At 56.8% G+C, this 21,494-nt stretch overlaps 6 protein-coding genes across 6 annotated transcripts in view; 3 read left to right on the top strand and 3 right to left on the bottom strand.

Moving 5' to 3' along the window:
- Positions 1–2,860, top strand: part of VDAG_02720 (uncharacterized protein) — a gene marked incomplete at its 5' end in the record, with an annotated part of 3,403 nt that extends 543 nt beyond the window's left edge. Inside the window, 2 exons of the mRNA XM_009653373.1 lie at positions 85–2,007; positions 2,177–2,860. Coding sequence (XP_009651668.1) covers positions 85–2,007; positions 2,177–2,365 — 2,112 coding nt within the window. The 3' untranslated portion in view covers positions 2,366–2,860. The remainder of the gene's footprint in view (positions 1–84; positions 2,008–2,176) is intronic.
- A 770-nt stretch (positions 2,861–3,630) lies between these two features.
- Positions 3,631–7,018, bottom strand: VDAG_02719 (prion formation protein; the record flags this gene model as incomplete). The annotated part of the gene is made up of 2 exons (XM_009653372.1): positions 3,631–4,360; positions 4,410–7,018. The coding sequence occupies 2 exons, from the start codon at positions 7,016–7,018 to the stop codon at positions 3,631–3,633; spliced, it is 3,339 nt and encodes a 1,112-aa protein (XP_009651667.1).
- An 803-nt stretch (positions 7,019–7,821) lies between these two features.
- On the bottom strand, positions 7,822–9,996 carry VDAG_02718 (uncharacterized protein; the record flags this gene model as incomplete). Its single annotated transcript, XM_009653371.1, has 8 exons — positions 7,822–7,867; positions 7,932–8,320; positions 8,467–8,681; positions 8,746–8,905; positions 9,063–9,097; positions 9,211–9,241; positions 9,534–9,758; positions 9,835–9,996. 8 exons carry the CDS (start codon positions 9,994–9,996, stop codon positions 7,822–7,824), a joined length of 1,263 nt encoding a protein of 420 aa, XP_009651666.1.
- A 1,564-nt stretch (positions 9,997–11,560) lies between these two features.
- VDAG_02717 (beta-glucosidase) lies at positions 11,561–14,502 on the top strand (the record flags this gene model as incomplete). The annotated part of the gene is made up of 2 exons (XM_009653370.1): positions 11,561–12,522; positions 12,597–14,502. 2 exons carry the CDS (start codon positions 11,561–11,563, stop codon positions 14,500–14,502), a joined length of 2,868 nt encoding a protein of 955 aa, XP_009651665.1.
- Positions 14,503–16,263: 1,761 nt separating this feature from the next.
- Positions 16,264–16,706, top strand: VDAG_02716 (uncharacterized protein; the record flags this gene model as incomplete). Its single annotated transcript, XM_009653369.1, has 2 exons — positions 16,264–16,329; positions 16,389–16,706. 2 exons carry the CDS (start codon positions 16,264–16,266, stop codon positions 16,704–16,706), a joined length of 384 nt encoding a protein of 127 aa, XP_009651664.1.
- An 801-nt stretch (positions 16,707–17,507) lies between these two features.
- VDAG_02715 (allantoate permease) lies at positions 17,508–19,303 on the bottom strand (the record flags this gene model as incomplete). Its single annotated transcript, XM_009653368.1, has 3 exons — positions 17,508–18,477; positions 18,562–18,839; positions 18,917–19,303. The coding sequence occupies 3 exons, from the start codon at positions 19,301–19,303 to the stop codon at positions 17,508–17,510; spliced, it is 1,635 nt and encodes a 544-aa protein (XP_009651663.1).
- Positions 19,304–21,494: the final 2,191 nt, after the last annotated feature.

Raw genomic sequence — 21,494 nt, 5'->3', positions numbered from 1 at the left:
TGACGCTAGTGAATGTCCCCCTTGATGAACGGTCTGCGCGGGCAAATTCCGCCACGATCGAGGACCTGACGCGTTCTAGGAAAGCAACAAGTTTGCTTGCCTTTTGTCGTCTTCGAAGGCCTTCTGATCGTGTGGGACGATGACGCACTCCACCTGATTCCCCGAGCCAAGGCCATCGAGTCCGAACTCATGGAGCTCGTGTGGAAGGCAGGCAGCGAAGAAGAGGAAGAAGGCGGCGAGAAACGCGACCCCAACGTGGCTGAAGTCGAGATTGACGAAGAGAGCGGCGAGATCATCCCTGAGAGGCGCCCCGTTCATCTCATGAACACTTGGCTCGTCACTTTCACTCTGATCCTCGTCACCGTGGCTCTCGGCGCTGCCTGGAGGTCTCTCGCCCTCCAGATTGCCGTGGACGGCAATTACGTTCGTCTGGCTCTCATCTCCCTCTTCCCCATCCAGGTGTTCTTCACGCTCTTCTTCGCCCAGGTCATCATTGGCTGCTTGGCCCAGATCTTTGGTCCCATCCGCCAACTGACCATCAACTCAAAGTTTTACTCTGCTCGCCCGCCCCCCAGACTGCAGGGCAACATCCTGCCTCATGTTACCATCCAGTGTCCTGTATACAAGGAGGGTTTGGCCGGTGTCATCGTTCCCACGGTCAAGTCCATCAAGCAGGCCATGTCCACATATGAACTGCAGGGTGGCTCTGCCAACATGTTCGTCAACGATGACGGTCTGCAGCTTCTCTCCGACGAGGAGCGCCGTACGCGCATCGAGTTCTACGCCGACAACAGCATCGGCTGGGTCGCACGCCCGAAGCATGGCGAGGATGGCTTCATCCGTGGCGGCAAGTTTAAGAAGGCGTCCAATATGAACTATGGCCTCATGGTCTCTTGCAAGGTCGAGGAGAAGCTGCTTGCAATCAACCGTGGTCCCGAATGGTCGCAAAATGATGAAGCTGAGGCGTACGAGCTAGCTCTCAAGGAGACGCTCGAGGAGAACCCTCGCGCCTGGGCCGATGGCAACATCCGTGTTGGCGACTATATCCTCATTATCGACTCTGACACGCGTATCCCCTCAGACTGTCTTCTCGATGCTGTTTCGGAGCTGGAGCAATCTCCCGACGTTGGCATTATGCAGTTCTCATCTGGTGTCATGCAAGTTGTCAACACATACTTCGAGAACGGTATCACGTTCTTCACCAACCTCATCTACACAGCCATTCGTTACACCGTCGCCAACGGTGATGTCGCGCCCTTCGTCGGTCACAACGCCATTCTCCGTTGGAGTGCCATTCAGCAGGTGGGATACTTTGACCATGACGGCTACGAGAAGTTCTGGTCCGAATCCCACGTCTCGGAGGACTTTGACATGTCCCTACGTCTTCAATGCAACGGCTACATCATTCGTCTCGCTGCTTGGGCCGGTGATGGCTTCAAGGAGGGTGTGTCGCTGACCGTTTACGACGAGCTCGCCCGTTGGGAAAAGTATGCCTATGGTTGCAACGAGCTGCTGTTCCACCCTATCCGCACTTGGCTCTGGAGGGGTCCTTTCACGCCACTGTTCCGCACATTCTTGTTCAGCAACATTCGCTTCACCTCCAAGATCACCGTTGTCTCGTACATTGGTACTTACTACGCCATCGGAGCTGCCTGGATCATGACGGCTGCCAACTACTTCGCCATGGGTTGGTTCAACGGATACCTCGATCAGTACTACATCGACTCGTGGAAGGTCTGGTTCTCCATCGTCATCGTCTTTAATGGTCTCGGTAACATTGCTCTCGCCGTTATGCGTTATCGTATCGGCGAACGCAGCCTGCTGTGGTCGCTCTTCGAAAACTTCAAGTGGACCATTATGCTTGCGATCTTCCTTGGTGGTCTCAGCTTGCACGTCAGTCAGGCTCTGCTGGCGCACATGTTCGAAGTCAACATGACCTGGGGAGCGACATCCAAAGAGGCCGAGTTCTCCAACTTCTTCATCGAGGTGCCCAAGGTTCTTAAGAAGGTCAGTTCCTCCCTACCCCAAGCCAATCATCCGATTATCCCGCGCTGGTGGCGCAGCTGAAAGTGCACCTTTCACCACACGCACCGGGCCTCGCACCAATCAGCGGGCGATTTGTTCACTTCAGCTTTCCTTTCCTTGTAACAGTCTGCTGACGTGTGCCCAATTACAGTTCAAAGTTTCGATGATCTTCTCTTTGACCTTTATTGCTGCTATGATTATCCTCGCCGTGGCAGATTTCGTGCCTCACGACTGGCGTATCACCGACTTTGTTGCCATTCTGCCCATGGCCACTGTCGCCGCGAGTCATTTCCTCCTACCCATCGCCCTCAACCCAGCTCTCATGACTTTCTCATGGTAAAGGCGAGGCTCAACATGCACAATACACGCCATATATACGGCAAAGCAACTGAAAAAAAAAAATCCCTTCCAAACATGATGAATCGCGATCGCCTCACGGGGCAAACAGCTTGAGCTGTGTACATACGCGAAATAGGCGTTGACGGAATGCCGGGATTTATAGACCTGGGACCATATTGGCGTTGGGTTGAAACTTGATCTTTTTTCGCACATCTACATGAACCACTTAGAGTCCACCTTGGATACATAGCACCGCGCAGACAGGACGCGGCGAACAGAGGGAGAGGCTACGTACGTAGTGACGACGGGAGCTCCCGGGTTCCCTCGCATCGTACCGCTTCATCTTAACTTTAAATTCTTACGAGAGAATCACAGGGGGCCAGGCTCAGCTCTAGACTCGATAACTTGGCCGGGGGCGCTTGAGAAAGCGCGGGAGTGTTGTTCACTAGGGCAGATTGCCCGAGGAACCAGAGAAATTGACGACTACTCTACATGACTACCTATTCTGACCATTTGTCATTCATCATCGCAAAGTGATACATGGTGATGCTCTATGTTGTCCAGGACCCGGTCGTAACCGTGATTGACTATCCACGCAGACTCGTACTCATGGTCCTGTGAGGTTCGCTCAGCATAATCGGTATAGACATGACACGAAGCGCTAGGCGGGAAGGAAGGCGCTCATCAACAAGTCAGTCAAAAAGGAAATCTTCTCCCTATATTTCGTCACGCGGCAAAATGCCTCTGCGCCACAACGACGCGCGCCCATCTAATGCTAAACGCCTCTATGCCAGTTTGTTCGGATGGAGAGTTGAAAAGGAAACCCATCCGGCCCCTCTAGTCAGGGCCATCGTCGAGAGAGATCGGGCGGGGAAGTGATCCCGCAACCCAACAAGAAGAAGAAGAAGAAGAAGCAGAAATCAAGACCAGGTTCGCAAGATGAGAACAAAAGAGGCCTTGCCTGACAGAAACAAAACAAAACCAAACAAAAAAGCTAGGTAGCCACCATCAACGGAGGGGTTTTTCCCTTGCCTTTTCTACCGCTTCAATCCCGCCTTTTCTTCGAAATGACTGTCCAACCGTTCCTGGCCAGATATTCGGCCCCTCGCACGCTTTTAGTTTTCACTCGTTTCCACATCTCTCGTGACGGGTTGGGGGGTATACTGCTGGCCCCTTTTGCCGTCTCGTCAAGTCGCGCGAGCCTTCGTGCATTCGACGCTCCGAAACCATACTCGTGCGCTTCCGATCGGTCTGCCTCAAGCACACCTATGCCTCGTCGTCGGTGTCGACGGGGTGAGGGGTGCCCTTGGGGCTGTTGAGCCACTCAATGTGGCGGAGGCGACGACGGACCTCTTGCTCCTTGATCTCCTTCTTGGTCTTCTTGCGCTTCTTCTTGGCCTTGAACTTGAGGTCGCCGTTGTCTTCGGTTCCTGAGTTGACAGCCGAGGACATGGCCGAGCTGGCCGCCGTTGAAGCGACGCCGGAGGTAAGGCCGGAGCCAGGGCGGGACGAGTCCTCGAAGCGGTCGAGGGAGACGGCAGCTGTGCCGCGGTGCGCGACGCGACCGTCGTTGACGAGCCACTGCTCGGAGCAGAGCGCTCCGACGAACTCTTCGTTGTGGGAAATGAGAATGACACCACCCTTGAAGTCGCGGATGGCAACAGCAAGACCACCGAGGGAGTCGCGGTCCAAGAAGTTAGTAGGCTCGTCGAGCACGAGAAGATGGGGGTTGTTCCACATGGCTCCGGCGATGACGACCTTGACCTTCTGGCCACCAGAAAGAGAGCCGATTTCGTTGTGGTTGGCAATCTCCGGGTCGAGACCCAAGTCGAGGAAGTGCTTGGAGATGACGGAGGGCTGGAGCTCACGGTAGCCGAGACCCTCGCGCGAAGCCTCGTGGTCGTCAAACTCTTGGACGAGCTTGTCGAAACCCCACTCCGAAAGAGTCTCACGGGAGACCTGGCTGTTGTTCTTGGGCAGCCAGTTGCGCCATTTGCTAAAGAACGTTAGATGACGGCAATGCTTGAAAAGGCGTTTAGACTTACACTTCGTATTGGAATGTCTTCTTCCACTTCTGACGACCAACGAGCGCCTCAAGCTGACGGCCGCCCTTTCCGTCACCAAGATCGATCATCTTGTCCATCTGCTCACGGTCCTTGTCGGAGAGAATGCGAGTCTGCTTGAGGAAGACTTCACGATCGTCACCGTTGGCGTAACGCCACTGCAAGTACTGGTTGGGAGTCTTCTCGAGATGCATCTCAACGTGCTCGAGAGCGTGCTGTTTGATGTAACCAATACGCAGGTTGGGGTGCTTCTCTACCTTTCCGGTAGTAGGAATGGTCTCGCCCGTAAGCAGCTTGATCAGAGTGGACTTTCCGGCACCGTTGGGACCAATGATGGCGACGCGGGACGAGAGCGAGAGCTGGCACGATACTTCCGACAGCGACGGCTTGTCAGATCCAGGGTAGGCGTACGAGACGTTGGACATGCGGATAATGGCGCGAGTCTGGGACTTGACGCCGCTAAGAATTCCCGGAGGAGGGAACTTGAACTGGACCTGAGAAGCCGAGAGCGTGTAGTAGCTCTTGGCCTCGGGCTTGACCTCGACGAAGGCAGCAAGGTTACCCTTGTAGTGGCCGAGCTTCTTGCCAGGCTCGTAATGGTAGATGTCGGTCGTGACGTTGTCGAGGAATCCAGAGTCGTGAGACACAATCAAACTAGTAATGTCGGTGTGAGACTTGAGGTAGTTCTCGAGCCAGGCAATGTTTGCAACATCCAAGTGGTTAGTAGGTTCGTCGAGCAGCAGGACGTCGGCGCGGGCAAGCATAGCGCGGGCCAAAGCAAGCTTCATCTTCCATCCACCTGACAGGGAGCCAACCTTGTGCGACTGCCTGCCCTCAGGGCCAGAGGTGAAGCCGAACTCATCAAGAACCTCAATAATCTTCTCGCGGCCCTGGGTGGCGATCTCAGGGTCCTTGGACACAAACTCGAGAATGCTGATCTCGGCATCCTCGCCCTGGTTGTGCTCGACGTAACATGTACGGAGAACATCCTGGGGAGGGAAGCCCTCAAGCTTGCCGTTGGCAATGCTACGCATGAGAGTGGACTTGCCGGCACCGTTGCGACCGCAAAGACCGTAGCGGTGACCCTTGAGGAGACGAAGGTTGGTGTGGGAAAGCAGAAGCATGCCACCATAGGCAAGAGAAAAGTCGGCGTTGACAATCTCGGTCTCGCCGTCATCCTCCCTTTCGGGAACACCATATTTGCGAGCGTCCTCCTCGACGTAGTACTGCTGCACAGCGTCGGCAATGGTGGCGCTGGCTTCGGTGAAGGTCTGGAAGTAGGGCGAGATGCGCGCGGATACACGGTCAACGTGGCGGTGGTTGACATCCTCGGCGATTTGCTCAGCAACATAGTTGCGGACTTCCTTGACGAAGGCAGCCTCACCAGCCAGTCCACCATTCTTCTTGACCTCGGCATCGATGACCTTGTCGACATCAGCGGCGGAGATGCGCTCGACAACATCCTTGTCGCCCTTCATGGCCTTCTCGATGACATCGAGAGCCCTCTTGGCGAGCTCACGAACCTCGGGGAGCGAGGCACGGTCGTAGACGCCCTTGACACCCGGCTGAAGCTTGGGCAGGAAGGTGCGGGCCTCGATAGGGTCGTGAACGAGCTTGGTCAAGTTCTCCACGACAACAACGGTCTGTCGGAGAACCTCCTGCGAGGTGGAGGGGGTGTTGAGGGATCGCTCGAGAAGGGGCGTCAGGAGGGCCAAAACGGGGGAGGTGACGATGGCAACAAAGGTCGTCTGCGAAAGGGCGTGGATCGCCTTGCGGAGGGTGTCGACGGAGGGGTGCTCCATGGTGTCGATGAGCAGAGGAATTCGGGGGGCAACGTCGTCGTTAGACAAGAGGTTGGTGAGCGAGTTCATCGCCTGAACAGCCTGCTTGCCGACCTCGGCCTTGAGGTCGTGCATGCCAGCCTCGACAATGGGGATGAGGCCAGCGAGCTTGGTGCCGAGGGAGTCGCGCAGGACATCGCCTTCGGCAGCCTGCTCCTTGGTGGAGCCAACGATCAGCTTGGCCTTATCGGCCATCTTCTGGAGGAGCTTGTAGGCGCCGATGGTACCCTGCCACTTGCCGGTAGACTTGCTCAGGTACGCGGAGAGGGCAGGGAGAAGGCCGACGACGAGAGCCTCGGGGCTCAGGTGGGCAAACAGGGCATCGAGGCCATACTGCGCCGCGTCCCGCACGACAGTGCCCTTGTCGGCGAGAGCGTCGAGGGCAACGTTGACGATACCGCCATTCCTGAGGAGGAAAATGGTCTCGCTGCTAGGCTGCTTGGCCGGGAAGCGCTCAAAGAGCGCACCCAGGAGGTTTTGGGCGCTCTCGCGGCGAAGGCCACTCTTCTTGTCGGCAGCAGCCTTCTTGATCTCAGCGAGGACGCCGTAAGACTCGAGGCCTTGGGAGCCGACCGAGTTGAGGAGGAGTTCGCACAGGCCGTAGGAGGCCTCGATGGACTGGTTGGAGGTCTGGGCGGTAAAGATGGTAGTGATGAAGGCAGAGACGTCTTGCTGCGACGGCGCAGGGCCCGCAGCCTTCGACACCATCGTCATGTTGGGCTCTGGTGGAGGAGAGACGGTGTGAGGCATCGCAGGTTCAAAACCTGGATCTGATTGTGGAGGCGTTGAGGAATCAGCGGGGAGAACAAGGCTGATTCTTTTGGCTGCTCAGGTCTGTCTGGTTGAGGTGAAGAGGGCGAGGTCGTGAGAACTCGGCCACAGGGAGACAGGAGAGAAGGAAAGCAGAGAAGAAGAAAAAAAGCCAACTGTCTCTGGGCTCCGAGTGTGTCAGGTCGCAAAGGGGAAAATCTGGAACAGAGCAGAGGCCCTTTTCTGTACTTTTGTCGCTCAGGCTTGGGCGCTGGCGCGGATCAGTCAGGCGCAGTACAGGGCAGCCAGGTGCAACCGTCAGGGTCTTCCTAGCGAGCCTTGCGGAGTATCCAGGCCAGGGCAGGTGCTACCAGGTCACCAAGGGAAAGTGTACCCCTCCTCCTCCTGCTCGCCCGCCCCTCGACCCAAGACACCCCGCCATCCAATCCCTTGGTCCATGTGAAGGATTTTTTTTTTATCTTTTGCGCTACTTGTCTTATCACATTCAGCCCCTCCTCCGATAAGCCTGGCTTTTCCCCTTTTGCCTTCCCTGTTTTGTCTCGCTTGCTCCGTCCGATAAGCACCCGTCTCCGATAACACCCTCCCGGACCCATTATTTCCAGGCCATGTGCTCCACTCTTGCTTTCTCATCAGAAAGCCATCAGAAATCCATCCCGAGTGAAAGTCCCTTCGACCACCTCTTGGAGGGGTCGGAGCCGTGGGATGACGCGCGCTTTCGTCCACTCTGACAATCCATCAATCTGCAGCTTCTCATTCGCTCGAGCGGCAGTCCATGTGCCCCGCTATGCTGGACTCTGTCCCATGAAAACCACCAAGATGGCCATGTATCTGTGGCTCGCGTCTCACGTCAGTCGTAATTCTCTTCATGCCTCCCCGATGAGGGGTCACTCACGTCGCTGAGGCTGTGAAGATCTCATGCCGCTTCGCATTCGTAAAGATAGCCAGCACCATGCCGAACAACAAGGTACACACACATTGCAGTCCCATAATCATGCCCATCCTCCCGGGCGTCACCTCACCTTGCACCCAGCTGTAGAGGGGATACAGAGGTCCAGCAAGGAAGCAAAGCAAGAGTCCGATCAGGATGACCATCGTGAACGCGTGGATTCGATCCCTATCGTACAGCGTGTGTCTCGGGTTACTCTGACTTGAGCGACTCGTCCGTTGTCCGCGTTGCTGCTCGACGTGTTCTGTCGAGCTTAAAGCTCTCGCACCAGTTGGTTTTTCAGTTCGGGTATGTTGACGTGCGTCGTGTCCTTGGTCGTCAACTATCTGGCTGATCTAGAGCCAGGAAGTTATGTTTCAGATCTCTCAAGTGCGTAAAGCCGGGAACTTGGTATGGCTCACCTTGGACCCAAACAGCCACTATGCAACAATCGACTCAGATCAGCAACTTTTCCCCTGCTCAGACTTTCCAGGCTGCTCACCCTCAGGGGCCGACACTCGTATCTGATCATCAAGTACAGCAATACCTCATCCAGCCAGACGCCGTCTCCGTCCGGCCTGACGCTCTTCAGGTCCCCGTCAGCGACAAGAAAGTTCTCGTTGCCGTCTATGGGAGGCCGTGGGCGGAAGAAACTGCTCAGGTATCCTAGCTGGTATCTCGAGGCATTCTTCAACGATCGAACGTCATTGGTCTTCCCTATGAACTCGGCTGGTCTCTTGATTAGCACGGACATGTCGAACGGAAATATTTCTCCTTATACCGTAGTCCATCCACTTCCTCCGGGTCCGGTGCAGCAACATCTTCCTGGTTTGGGATCTCTTGTCGCAGTATTCCCTGCTCCGCAACATGCCGGGGAACTCGCGGTCTCTCTCGTCAAGTCTGTACAGTAGTGTCTCGAGCTCTCGCAGCTCGTCCTGCAGCTGCAACATGATGCGCGTTTGCAGGTATCGAAACTGGCGGAATACGCTCAAGTTCTCCGCTGTGGCCATGTAGCGGGCCAGTCTGGGATAACCCTGCGGTGCCTCGTTATCTCAGAACGTCAGTGCATGCCCTGCACAAGTGGTGTCTGTGACTTACAGTCACAGCAGAGCCAATGTTGTGGTGGTATACTCCTGTCGACGTATTCGAGTGCCCGCAACGAGCTTCAACGAATTACACCATTTTTAGCCGAGAGAACCTTCTCTTTTCGTGAAGAGGTGCGATGTCATGTCGCTCGAGTGCTCACCTGTCATCCTCAGTCCCGCCACGCTGAGCCTCTAAATCATAGTTGGACATGTTGAGTGTGCGAGAACAAAAGATGCATGGTAGAAGGTCAAGTCTTGGGGCAAACAATATCCGAGTATCTTGATTAATTAAGGAAATCTACGAGGCCCGTATCTCTGCTTCACACCCCTCGAGGTGCCACAGTGAGGCCTCAGATATGCCGGCAGCCGCTTTACGCCTGGGGATCTTCCACAAGGTACGTCGTACCACCTGTACTCTCCCGCCGTTCGACGAATAGAAGTCGCGGGTCGGCGGGCATCGTGCATGTTTTTACCGATCACCTACCTGCACTTCCCTGAAGTCACCGGCAGATTGAAGCCGATCTTCGCTGTTACTGTCGTCACTGCACTTGCAGCTCGGCAGGTCCTGACTTCCGCACGTGCAACGCTTGACCAGAAGATTGGGCGATGAGCGCCGCCTGACCACCCACCAGAGTGTACGATCTCTACGGCGTACAATCAGTTGACCTGGGTCCATGGTGTCGTAGTTATCGTGGGCCGCTACGTCTGCCTGTCAAATGTCATTTTCCCCCTCCTACCGCTGATTGCAGAAAGACCACTTGGTCTGCTAGACAGCAATTACCTACCGTAGACATTGCATCACCTGCTCCAGAAGTCGTCCCTCCGACCATGGAGGAGTTCGTTCCCGTGGGAACCGGTCTACCGCTACCACCGAGGTTCTCGCCTGTGGCCTGGCCATGAGGGCGTGCCGAACGATGGCTCCACTTGGAAATCGTCGACCGAAACATCGTGTTCAGTGCTTTCGTGGTATTAGATATCAGTGAGTTCAAGCTTTCTGCTCCTGTTGTCCTTGTCCTTGTTCGTAGAGCGCAGACTCTCCATCCATAGCCCGCATTCCAAGCTGGGGTATTATAGCATGGCAGGCTGATGCCTTGCGTCGCGTCGAGGTTAGGACGGACTCATTGTCATCTGGCAAAACCAAATCGGACGCAGTCATGCGTATGCGAGCACACTGGGGAAGGAGTAGCCCTGCGGTGCCTCTGCAGCTTGCTCGTCTCTTTCTGGGCCGACGTAGAGTGATTCAGAGCTTCTTTAGTTCCTCTGACAGTTTATATTCCACGTGACGGGGAGTGTGTCCAGCACATCGTCGGGACGCTTGTCAAACAGCGCTCTATCAGACGCTCGATGACTTGGCTAGGGTCGCAATCACCATGTCGTTGGAAAGTCCTCAAATCGTCGGGGCGATGGCATTAGAAGCTCGTTGGCGATTCTTGGCCGACATCCTTTGATCAAGCCTCGTATAAACGCTGGTGAGAAAGGCGAGATGCCAGCGGTGAGCTGGTACTTCAGGTGTAAGGGCAGGGGAATCATCGGCCAGTCTGTTTAGCGTGAAGCTAAAGAGCTCAGCACTTGGTTGACACGGAGGGTACAGTCTATTGATCAGAGTTCGTGAACAATGAGTCAAACGACAACCACGGAATCCTCGACTGGAGGTTGACGGTATGTGCCCGACATCAGTGAGGGGCACATTTCTTCTTCCAAAGGTCCCCACGACTGACAACAATCGACGACAAAAGGACAGCGTAAAAGTGGAACACACTGTGCTGCGGCTTGAAGCGAAGTTTAGCCGCAGCGAACGTCATCACAGTGCAGAAGGCGGCCGTTGCAGGCTTGCAGGCGATGATGGCTCAGGAGCGACAAAGCTTTTAGGCCCGAAGTACCGCGATGCTGCGCCAATCAGGGGGGTTACGTCACAGGTCCAAGCCCGCCCCCCACCACCCTCGTTGGCTGCTGTGGGCTACTGCGGGCTGCTGGCGCGCCCTGGCGTGCTTTAGTGGACTGCTCCAGCGTCCAAGCGGGGATCGGATGCGCTGGAGCTTCTCCCCGCCAGTGCATCAGCTTTCTGCCACTTCCAGTCGGGCGGGAGCTCCTCCGCCGGGGTACCCAGGACGTTTGCAACTGCTTGAAAGACCATCGACTCCCTCCACGTTGTGAAAACATTCCGTCTTCCCTTTCCTCTTACCACCCTCTCTCAGCATCAATTGGTTCGCGGCAAAGCATCCTGCGGTCTTCCTGCAGGCTCACCGCAATTTCCTCTTGTCGATACCGACAAACACGTCACCTCGCCCTGGTTGGCAAACATTGAAACAGGCCTGTGCTGTCACACGACAAGGCAGAACTCGTTCAACCAGGCGCTGAACCTTGCACGACACTTAACCGTCTCGTAAAGTCGTCAGGACCTCTCCAAAACAAGAAAGGAGAAAAAAAAGCTTAACGTCCGGAGCTTTTCCTACACGGTTCTCCCTACCGTATTTCCGTCAACTCATAGCTCTTTGGCCATCCATCATTGCCATGGACGCCAGCCAGAAGCGATTGCTCGCTGAAGACGAGGCCAAGCTTCGTCGCTCTCAAGATGGATACGACTCGGAATCAGACATTGATGTCACGGAAAACCTTGCACAGAAGTCTGGCTTTGACTCCAAAGACCAACCCAAGCCTGCATTTCTGGGAGGCGACCGGCCAGGCATATTCTCCTCGTGGAAGAGACCTTTCAAGGGTCGCTCAAGATGTTGCATCATCTTCGCGAGCATCATCTTCACCCTCTGGGCTGTTCTCAGCGCAGGAGGCGCCGTCGTCTACCACAAGTACACGGGCGCGCCGCCCGTCGGTCAGTCGCCCCCTTGGTACCCAACACCCCTAGGCGGCACCGCCAAATCGTGGGCCGAAAGCTACAAAAAGGCTGCCAACCTGGTCTCCAAGATGACCCTGCCAGAAAAGGTCAACATCACGACCGGCACTGGCTGGCGCATGGGCCTTGCTGTCGGCACCACCGGTCCCGCCACCAACGTCGGCTTCCCTCAGCTGCAGCTGCAGGACGGCCCTCTTGGCATCCGCTTCGCCGACAACTCGACCGCCTGGCCCGCTGGTATCACGACCGGCGCCACCTTTAACAAGGAGCTGTTCTACCTCCGCGGCAAGGGCCACGCCAACGAGGCGCGTCGCAAGGGCATCAATGTGCTACTCGGCCCTTGCGTTGGGCCCCTGGGCCGCATGCCCGCCGGTGGTCGCAACTGGGAGGGTTTCGGATCTGATCCCTATCTGCAGGGCATTGCTGCCGCTGAGACCATCAAGGGTATCCAGGGCGAGGGTGTCATGGCTACCATTAAGCACTTTGTGGCGAACGAACAGGAGCACTTCCGTCAGAGCTGGGAGTGGGGACTTCCGAATGCCCTGTCATCCAACATTGACGACCGCACCATGCACGAGCTCTATGCGTGGCCGTTTGCTGACTCGATCAAGGCCGGTGTCGCCAGGTATGCCAGTACAACTGCTTCTTTTCGCCATGCTCCCCTCCTGTCCTGTCTGAATGTCAAGCTAAATGTTTCAGTGTCATGTGCTCGTACAACATGGTCAACAACAGCTACGCCTGTGACAACTCGAAGCTCATGAATGGCCTCCTCAAGGACGAAATGGGATTCCAGGGCTTCGTCATGTCTGACTGGCTGGCCCAGCGTTCCGGCGTCGGAAGTGCCTTGTCTGGTCTCGACATGACCATGCCCGGCGATGGCCTTCTATGGGAGGACGGCAAGTCGCTCTGGGGATCTTCTCTGACGCGCTCCGTACTCAACGGCTCTGTTCCCCTCAGCCGACTCAACGACATGGTCGTTCGTGTCGTTGCCTCCTGGTACCAACTCGGCCAGGACGACAAGGAGCTCTACCCTGACGAGCTTCCCAACTTTTCCTCCTGGACCGACGACAAGATGGGCGTGCTCGCGCCTGGCAGCAACACCCCGCAAGAGGAGTTTGAGGTGAACAAGTATGTCGAGGTCTTGAAGGATCACAAGGATATTGCTCGTCAGGTCGCTGCCGAAGGCACTGTTTTGCTGAAGAATGACGGCGTCCTCCCTATCAGCAAGGATGGCGAGATTGGCATCCAGAAGACGAGGCGCCACGATGGCAAGCTCAAAGTTGGCATTTTTGGCGAGGATGCTGGCCCTGGCAAGGGACCCAACTATTGCAAGGATCGCGGCTGCAACCAAGGCACCCTCGGCGAGGGCTGGGGCAGCGGATCCGCCGAGTTCCCGTACCTTCTCACGCCGGTCGACTCTCTCAAGAACGGTTTCAACGACGACAAGGTTGTCGTAACCGAGCACCTGGACAACAAGCTTGACTATTACAAGAAGAACCCTTCGGTTTTGAAGGACCAGGACGTTTGCTTCGTCTTTGCGAATGCCGACGCCGGCGAGGGCTTCCTCGCATGGGGAAGCGTCGGCGGCGACCGCAACGACCTGTTCCTGCAGAAGGGAGGCGACGATCTCATCCTGCACGTAGCCGCAAACTGCGGCAGCGGCAAGGGCGATACCGTTGTGGTCATTCACTCGGTCGGCCCCGTCGACCTCGAGGCCTTCATCGACCTTGCCAATGTCAAGGCCGTCCTCTACGCCAACCTCCCCGGCCAGGAGAGCGGCGACGCTCTCGCTGAGGTTGTCTTCGGCGACGTGAACCCCAACGGTCACCTCCCCTACACCATTGCCAAGTCTCTGAAGGATTTCGGAGCCGGAGGTCAGATCATGTACCTGCCTAACGGCGTCAATCCCCAGCAGGACTTCTCCGAGGGCCTCTACATTGACTACCGTCACTTTGACAAGTACAACATTGAGCCTCGCTTTGAGTTCGGGTTTGGTCTGTCGTACACTACCTTTGAGTTCTCCGATATCAAGGTCAAGACTGTCAAGGACAAGTCGGCGCTGCCCTCGCCGCGGCCCTCTGACGCTGTCAAGGCGCCCAACTTTGACGAGAAGATTCCCGATCCCAAGGAGGCCCTGTGGCCCGACAACATCCGCCGACTGCAGCGCTACAACTACCCGTACCTTGAGAAGGTGGACGATATCAAGCAGGGCGCATACCCTTACCCTGACGGGTACGAGACGCCCCATCCGCTTTCGGGCGCCGGCGGTGACGAGGGCGGCAACCCCGATCTCTGGGAGACGTACGCTACCGTGACGGTGGAGGTGTCCAACACGGGCGAGGTGGCTGGCAAGGTGGTCCCTCAGCTGTACCTCTCGTACCCAGACACGGAGAAGGACATTGACTTCCCGGTCCGAGTGCTTCGCGGGTTCGAAAAGTTCAATCTCGAGAAGGGCGAGAAGAAGTCGGTCAGCTTCGATCTGACACGCCGAGATCTCAGCTACTGGGACGTTGTGCAGCAAAACTGGGTCATGGTGACCAGTGGAGAGTACACGTTCTCCGTGGGCCAGAGCTCGCGGGACCTGCCTCTCCAGGTCAAGTGGTGATGTGGAGGAGGAGGGATGAAAAGACTCGGATGACATTTTGGAAATACATTTGAAGCAATCTCAGCTCTCACTGCCTTGCTAGCGATGCCTGGGAACCTGTACGTGAGATACTTGTATTGTGTACGTCTGTCGTGTCGTCCTGGTCGTACGTCCATGTGTACCACGCCACTACTTTCGGCTGTCCTACGCCACATTGTGGCGCGGCGTTCGCCATCAGTGAGGGAGGCACTGCAGCTGGGCTTTGGCTGCCCTGCCTGCCTGTGCACCTGCCCCGAGCAGCTCTGTGCCTTGGGTTCGCAGGCCTGCTGCAGCCCTACGGGGAGACCCCTGCCGTTTCAGTGAGCAAGGCGCCCAAGGTATGGCAGGCACCAGCAAGGCAGGTAAGGTAGGCACGACCTAGGTAAGGTAAGGTGAGGCATAGAAGCGAGAAGGAGCAGGCAGCTAGCTCGCTCTCTGTAGGATCTCACCCCCTCCCCACGACTCAACCGACCACCATCCTTCCTTCATCTCAACATCACAATGGCCCCCAAATAAAAGACAAAGCCATTCATCCTCCGGTCCCATCTGACCCCCTCGTCGCCATCCTCCTGCATCCTTCTGCTCCGCAAATCACGTCTCCGCCTTGACCCTTGGCACCCAACGCCCGGGTCTTCTATTTTCTGTCGCAGCTAGGCCTAGGCCCCTCTCTGCTCCCAGGCGGCGGCGCAGGGACCGAATCCTCTGCCGCTTCTATTCTCTTCTTTGGGACGACGTCCCACGCGACCCCCAGGGCACGACTGACGCACGATCGACGCATCACAGCTCCCGAGTTGGTGCCAGGCGAATTGGAAAAATGGCTCGAAATCGCAGGATCGTGGTCCGGGGTGGCTCAGGAAGCAGGATGCGCTATTCCCTACAAACCCTCGGCGAATGTCTCCTGGTACCATGCTCATGACCCAGCAAACCCATCTATCTCGAAGTTTAATGTCTTGCAGCCCCGTTCGTTGCGAATCACGCCTCTCGCAGTTGACCAAGCACCACCGGCCTGGTCCATCCTGCCGGGGCGCGTGTCCAAGCCTGGGTGCTAGGTCTAGTAGTCCCGAAATGGCTTCGTCGTTTATGACGATGTATGGCATGCGGCTCCTTCAGACGACAGCACGGCTGGGACCGAGCCCAGACGACCACGCGCTCCGAGGCCCACGGCAGTTTCTGGTGTCCCCCGCCAGGCCGCTCGAGGGTCATGGTCTCCTGAGATCCAAACCAATGTGGCTCAGGTCCTCCTTCATGGTCGACCTGGGCCCCTCTCGTGTTCTATTTGGGCCACCTTCATTCTCCATTTTGAGTCGGCCTTCCACTCGTTATCGACGGATCGAGACACCCTCCTGACCTCAGCCTGCCATCTTGTCCTATCTGACATACACACCCTCCCTGTCTACGAGCGCGCGCGTTGGGACTTGACTGCTTCCCACTGCGACGACGCGTGGAGGTTACTGCTCGGCACCTGCTTTCCTCGACCCCTGGAGCGCCTTGTCGTTGGATTCAGGAGCTGTCCAGCTGTCGAGGCAGCATCGCCAACCTCTCACCAGAAGCCGTGGAGATTCTTTGCGCTCATCGTTTGCTTCATAAAGACGGCGTCCTCTGTCTCCTGTCATCTTGACATTTTACACAGACATCAGCACCTTCCTACGAGCAAGCACTTTGGACTTTGAAGTGGCTTGATAGCTCGTTTAGCAAAGACTCAGCCAGATATCATCTGCGCCATCCTCGGATAACATTACTACAATGCCCTCCTCCAGCTCCAGCGGGTATAGCCGTCACTCCCGCGGCAGCGGAGGTCATCGCTCTCGCGTCAGTGGTCCCAGTCTGTCTACTCTTACAACATGTTCCTCATCTGACAACTCCCCTAGTCCTCCATCCAGCAACTCATCACCTCTCTTGAGACCCATCGCGTCAACACCTTGACAGAGCTCTGCCGAATCGAGCGCATCGCTTCCACCTGTGAAGATGAAGATGATGCTCTTGCCTTCCAGGGCCCCATGACCGCCGCCTGGGACTATTACGTCTCCAGCAACCAGCTTCTCACCGAACTTCGGGGCCTCACGCGTGCCTATCCCTTTAGCGGCGATGTCGTCCGCGACGCGCACCGGCTTGTGCGGAACGATCCGGATTCGAACCGGAGCTGGAACTTGGCGTGGCTGATTCTGGTCAAGATTCAGGATGAGTAAGTCACCACCTCGTCATGAGACGAAAACATCTCCTTGGTGCCGCGAGATGCTGACTGTTTAGGGGTCTGATTGCCGTGTACGCTGCCATTGAGGCGAACCGTCCAGAGATGTGGGGTGGTCGACGGCCAGTGGCGGAGGAGGCGGAGCTGCTCTGCGGGTACTTTGAGCAGGAGTGGAATCGTGGCGTGGAAACGATGTTGAGGCACTGGAGTGTAAGCCCGACGTGGTACTAGGGAGCGGTCTTATTTGGCGCAGCTTGGTGTAACGTGATGGACTGGGTGGCTGGCTGAAGTGAGATGGCTGACATGCGCAGCAGTGTGAAGATATGAGTAGATCTGGGTTGTCATTTGGTCTGAAATCGAATTCGGGGCGTTGGTGGCGATGCTTCCTTTTTCAATGCCGATATGGGTCGCTCAAGACCATCTCTATTCTCTTGTGATGCATGCCGATGCCAGGCAAGGTTATCCTCGATCAAATCATCTATGAAGATGATCGGCATGCGTACCGTTGAAAATCAAGGACATGCCGAGCTTGGCATTGTGTATGGTTGACATGAATCATAGAAGAGAAGAACCATTCAATTCATCATGTCATGACTGCGCTCACAAAACGCCCTCTATCACTACCACGTCCCGTTGCTTCCAGCGACGCGGGAACCACTTTCTACCATGGTCGTGCACACAACACCATCCCACTCCGTCTAGGTTCTCGCTCTAGTAATGCCTGCGCTACAAAGTTTCCAAAAAAAAAAAAAAAAAAAAGAAGAAGAAGAAGAAAGTTTCCATCCCGCAATGCTCCAGTCTAGAACACGTAGCGGAACGCCAGGTTCTCCCTGTCCGTGAGATCCTCGTAGGCGTGGGAGGTAAAGTCGGGGCTCGCCTCGGCGACGCCCGACGCGGCCAGGTCGTCCCTCTTCTTGTTCTGGCGGACGAGGTGGAAGCGCAGGGCGACGATGATGAGGACGAGCAGGCCGTAGCAGCCCATGTGGGTGGAAAAGGCGATGAGGTAGCGGGGCTGGTCGCGCTGCAGGAAGACCTGGGGCCCGACGGCGTTGCCGGCGGCCCAGAAGATAAAGTTCATGGCGACGGCGACCGTCTTCTTGGTCTGGCCGGCAATGTTGCGCGAGATGAGCGACAGGGCGAGCGTCTGGGCGGCCCAGAAGGAGAGGGTGATGTAGTACGAGATGAGCAGGCCGACGTTGGTGCCCATGCTGCCCGTGCGCACCGTCATGAGCACGGCCGTGCCGGCGAACGACGGCAGGCAGTAGACGAGCATGATCCAGAGGTTCTGGCCGTAGCGCTTGGCGAGCCACACGGAGCTCAGCAGCACGATGATGATGTAGAAGCCCAGCACCATGGCCAGCAGCTGCGTCTCGATGAGGCTGAAGCCGAACGACTTGATGATGATGTTGGCGAAGGCGCCGAGGCCCGACGTCGGCAGCGTCGTGCAGAAGGCGATGCCGCAGTAGCCCCAGACCTGCGGGTCCGTCAGGCCCTCGACGAACTGGTGCCGCTTGAACGTCTTGTTCTGGATGCCCGTCTGGTTGTCGCGCACGCGTTCCACCATCTCGTGCTTCTCCGCCTCGGTGAAGCAGTGCGCCCGCATCGGCGAGTCGGGCATCCAGAAGCCCACCCACAGGCCGAACACGACCGAGATGACGCCGTACGTGAGGAAGAGCCACTGCCACGACGCGAGCGGGCCCGTCTTGATGAGGCTGAAGCAGTAGGCGAGCAGGCCGCCGACAATCTGCTGCGCGCCGTTCATCATGTACCTGGAGGACGCCCGTTTGTTAGCGAGCGAGAAGAGAGAAAAAAAAAAGATAAGGCAGATGGGGTACGGGAGAGTGGGCGCGTACCAGTACGTCACGCGGGAAGCCTGCTCCTCGCGGCGGTACCACATGCCGGACAGGATGACGAAAGCAGGCTGGCAGACCGACTCGAAGATACCGAGCAGCGTGCGGACGACGAGCAGGCCCTCAAAGCTGGTGCAGGCGGCGTGGCACGCGAGCGTGATGCCCCAGGCGACGATGCAGAAGCTGAGGTACTTGGCGATGGGGACGCGGGCGATGAGCCAGTTCTGGGGGTATTCGACGATGAGGACGGCAATGTAGATACACGTCGTCAGCCAGGAGTACTACAAATGCCCCCCCGCGGCGTTAGCAATGGGAGCGGAGAGGGAGCGACTTTCGGTATGATGCTGTGACAACGTACCGACTGCTCCAGCTTGCCTTCGGCATCCACCAGGCCAGTGTCCTCGGGGAGTCCCATGATGGAGGAGAAGGACATGGTGCCCTTGTCGATGGCCTGGAGGAAGTACGTCAAGATCATGACGATGAGGACGCGCTTGTCGATCATGCGGCGGAGCTGGTCGCTGCGCTCGGGCGAGATCTCGATACGCTCGGCGTTGACATAGTTGGCGAGCTCCCTGTCAATCTCGCCATAACGCGTGTTGGCTTGCTTGGTGTCAATGTCGACGGACCGGGTCTCGGGGTCGTCGTCGATCGTGTCCGGCCTGGTTGTGGGGTTGACAGCCGGGTTGGTGCCATCCTCGTGCTGAGAAATGGTGGCCTTGTTGTCGCCAGCCTCGTTGGAGGTCATGTTGGGCGATGTTGTGGAGGGCGGACCCAACGAGAGAAATCAGAAATGAGATGGGCGTTGTCGATGAGAGATCCTTCTGGTCAAGGAGTGAAGCAAATCAAGGAGTGAAGCAAATCTTCAACTTTGTCAACTCGATCGTATTCCTCAACGTCCTGCTCGTTAAAAAATACATCAAAGTGGGCATGGGCTTGCCAGCGCCTTTTAAACAAACCACCCTCCCCATTCCAGGGGCCCTGGATGCGAATCTAAACGAAGAGAGGCATAGCGCTGGCAGTGACATTAACCCGAGTGCAGCGTGGACGGTATGGGTCTGGAGACGAGCGACTCCAGATTTCTTCACTGGTGCCATGGGGTTGCACGCGGGGATAGAGCTAATTCACTCATGAAGAGAGATAGAGATCTTGGGGACGGACGGCTGGATTGGCTGCCCAGCGAGACTCGACGGTGGAACCAAGGGGTATCATTCAGCCGAAGACGAAAATACAGCGGGGATGCCGTGTCGATCCCCAGCTCGCAGACGACGCGTCGTGGTGTGTCGACCGGGCAGAGCGGCGAGTCAACCTGCAACGGCTGGTAACGTCCAGGTCGGGTCAGTAGGGGGCGTGAGACATGTTGACAGGAACACGAAATCGGATCTCTCGGATCGTGGTGTTTCTGTCGCAACTCCCCTTCCGCCTGTCCGTGGGCTGCCGGTGGTTGAGTGTGTTGACGGTCGTGAGGGCATGCCTAGCATTGAGGCTCTTGTCCCGAATTGCGGCTCTTGGTGATGGCCCTGCGGCTCTTTGGCTGTGCCGTCACCCCCTGGCCCCTGGTCACAAGAGGAAGCAATCTAGGCGGGAAGGGTGCCCGTGCCGATTGCTTGGCAGAAGCTTGACGGGCGAGGGCGAAGTGGTCGAATGTCGGCATAGGCTGGTGAGCCGACCCTTTCCACCAGTGAAATGACCAACGTCGTCATCGTGGCTTTTTCTCCCAATTTTCTCGTGCCTCTTCTTTTTTCTCTCTGAGGGTCTTCTCGGTTGTCAGTGCCATCAACGTCACCGGCTCAGTTTTGCTGGCTGTGGCTTGCTTGGCTCTCCCGTCGTGATTCCAGTATGCCAAGAACAAATCCGATGCAACGTCACTCGGTTTTGGAAAACCCCTCTCTTTTCCATTTCAGATTCCAAGCGCATCGGAGTCGGCCAAGGGCCGATGGCCGCTCGCGGTTACGCTGAGCGGTTCAGCGCAGCGATGGCACGCTAGACCTAACGAGAGCCAAAGACCGTTTACCCGAGCCAGTCGTGCGCCATGGCCAACTGGGGCTCTTTGGATCTCTTTTCGGCCGGATCGCGGAGTATCTACCTGCTCCGACGTGACGGAGGGCGTCCTTTCACATCAACACGAGCGACGGCCGCAGCTGAGGTAAGTGGTAACCAAGTAGGTATGTTATGGCTCGATGCCCACTTTCCGGGCCTTGACGGACTGTGTTGGGTGTTGTTGGATACTTTCAGCTGCCGTGACTTTCCCGTGTCGGTGATCTCGAACACAGGATGATCTTGCAACCTGGAGAAAGAGAAAATTCCTCGTTCCATCTGTTCATCGCTTCGATCGCAAGCACGCCTTGGATTACGAATCGTCAGAAGCCTCATGATCCCGTACGAAGCATCCGCCAGCAAACTGCCGACAACCGGAGCCTCATGGACCGAGTCCTAGCAAAATGCGATGAAAGAAAGGGGCAGCACATGAGGGATACTTATGTACCCGTGCTGTAGGGTGGGCAAAAGAGAGAACATCGGGGCATCTTCATCGCCGCTGGTGCTCATGTGGCTGAGCATGAGCCACAACCCTTCCCCAATGGGGCTAGAGGGTGGGGGAGACGAATGCTTTTTCACTGGACCAATGCCCCAGATGGTGAGGAGATGAGGGGAAATGCAGTGGACTTCGTGGAGTTTTCCACACCGAGCTTTCGTTTGACCCCCACGGAGAGAGAAAACGAGGGGTAAAAACTTGGGGCTTCGGGGGGGGGGGGGGGGGGGATCCCCTGGTTGGGGGGGTTTTTGGGACGGTCTCTTCTTGGAGAAAAGAAGCGGGGGATGACAAATTATGGCGGAATTTGATGGGAACCGCCCTCAATCATGTCCTTCTGGGTATGTCTTGTGGCTTTGGCTTGCCCCCCAGGGTGTGGGGTTCGACAAAAAAAAAAATCCGGGGTGCC

This window comes from Verticillium dahliae, genomic scaffold (assembly GCF_000150675.1).
Source record: "Verticillium dahliae VdLs.17 supercont1.4 genomic scaffold, whole genome shotgun sequence".
Taxonomy (NCBI): Eukaryota; Fungi; Ascomycota; class Sordariomycetes; order Glomerellales; family Plectosphaerellaceae; genus Verticillium; species Verticillium dahliae.
This window is presented reverse-complemented; position numbering and strand designations above follow the sequence as displayed.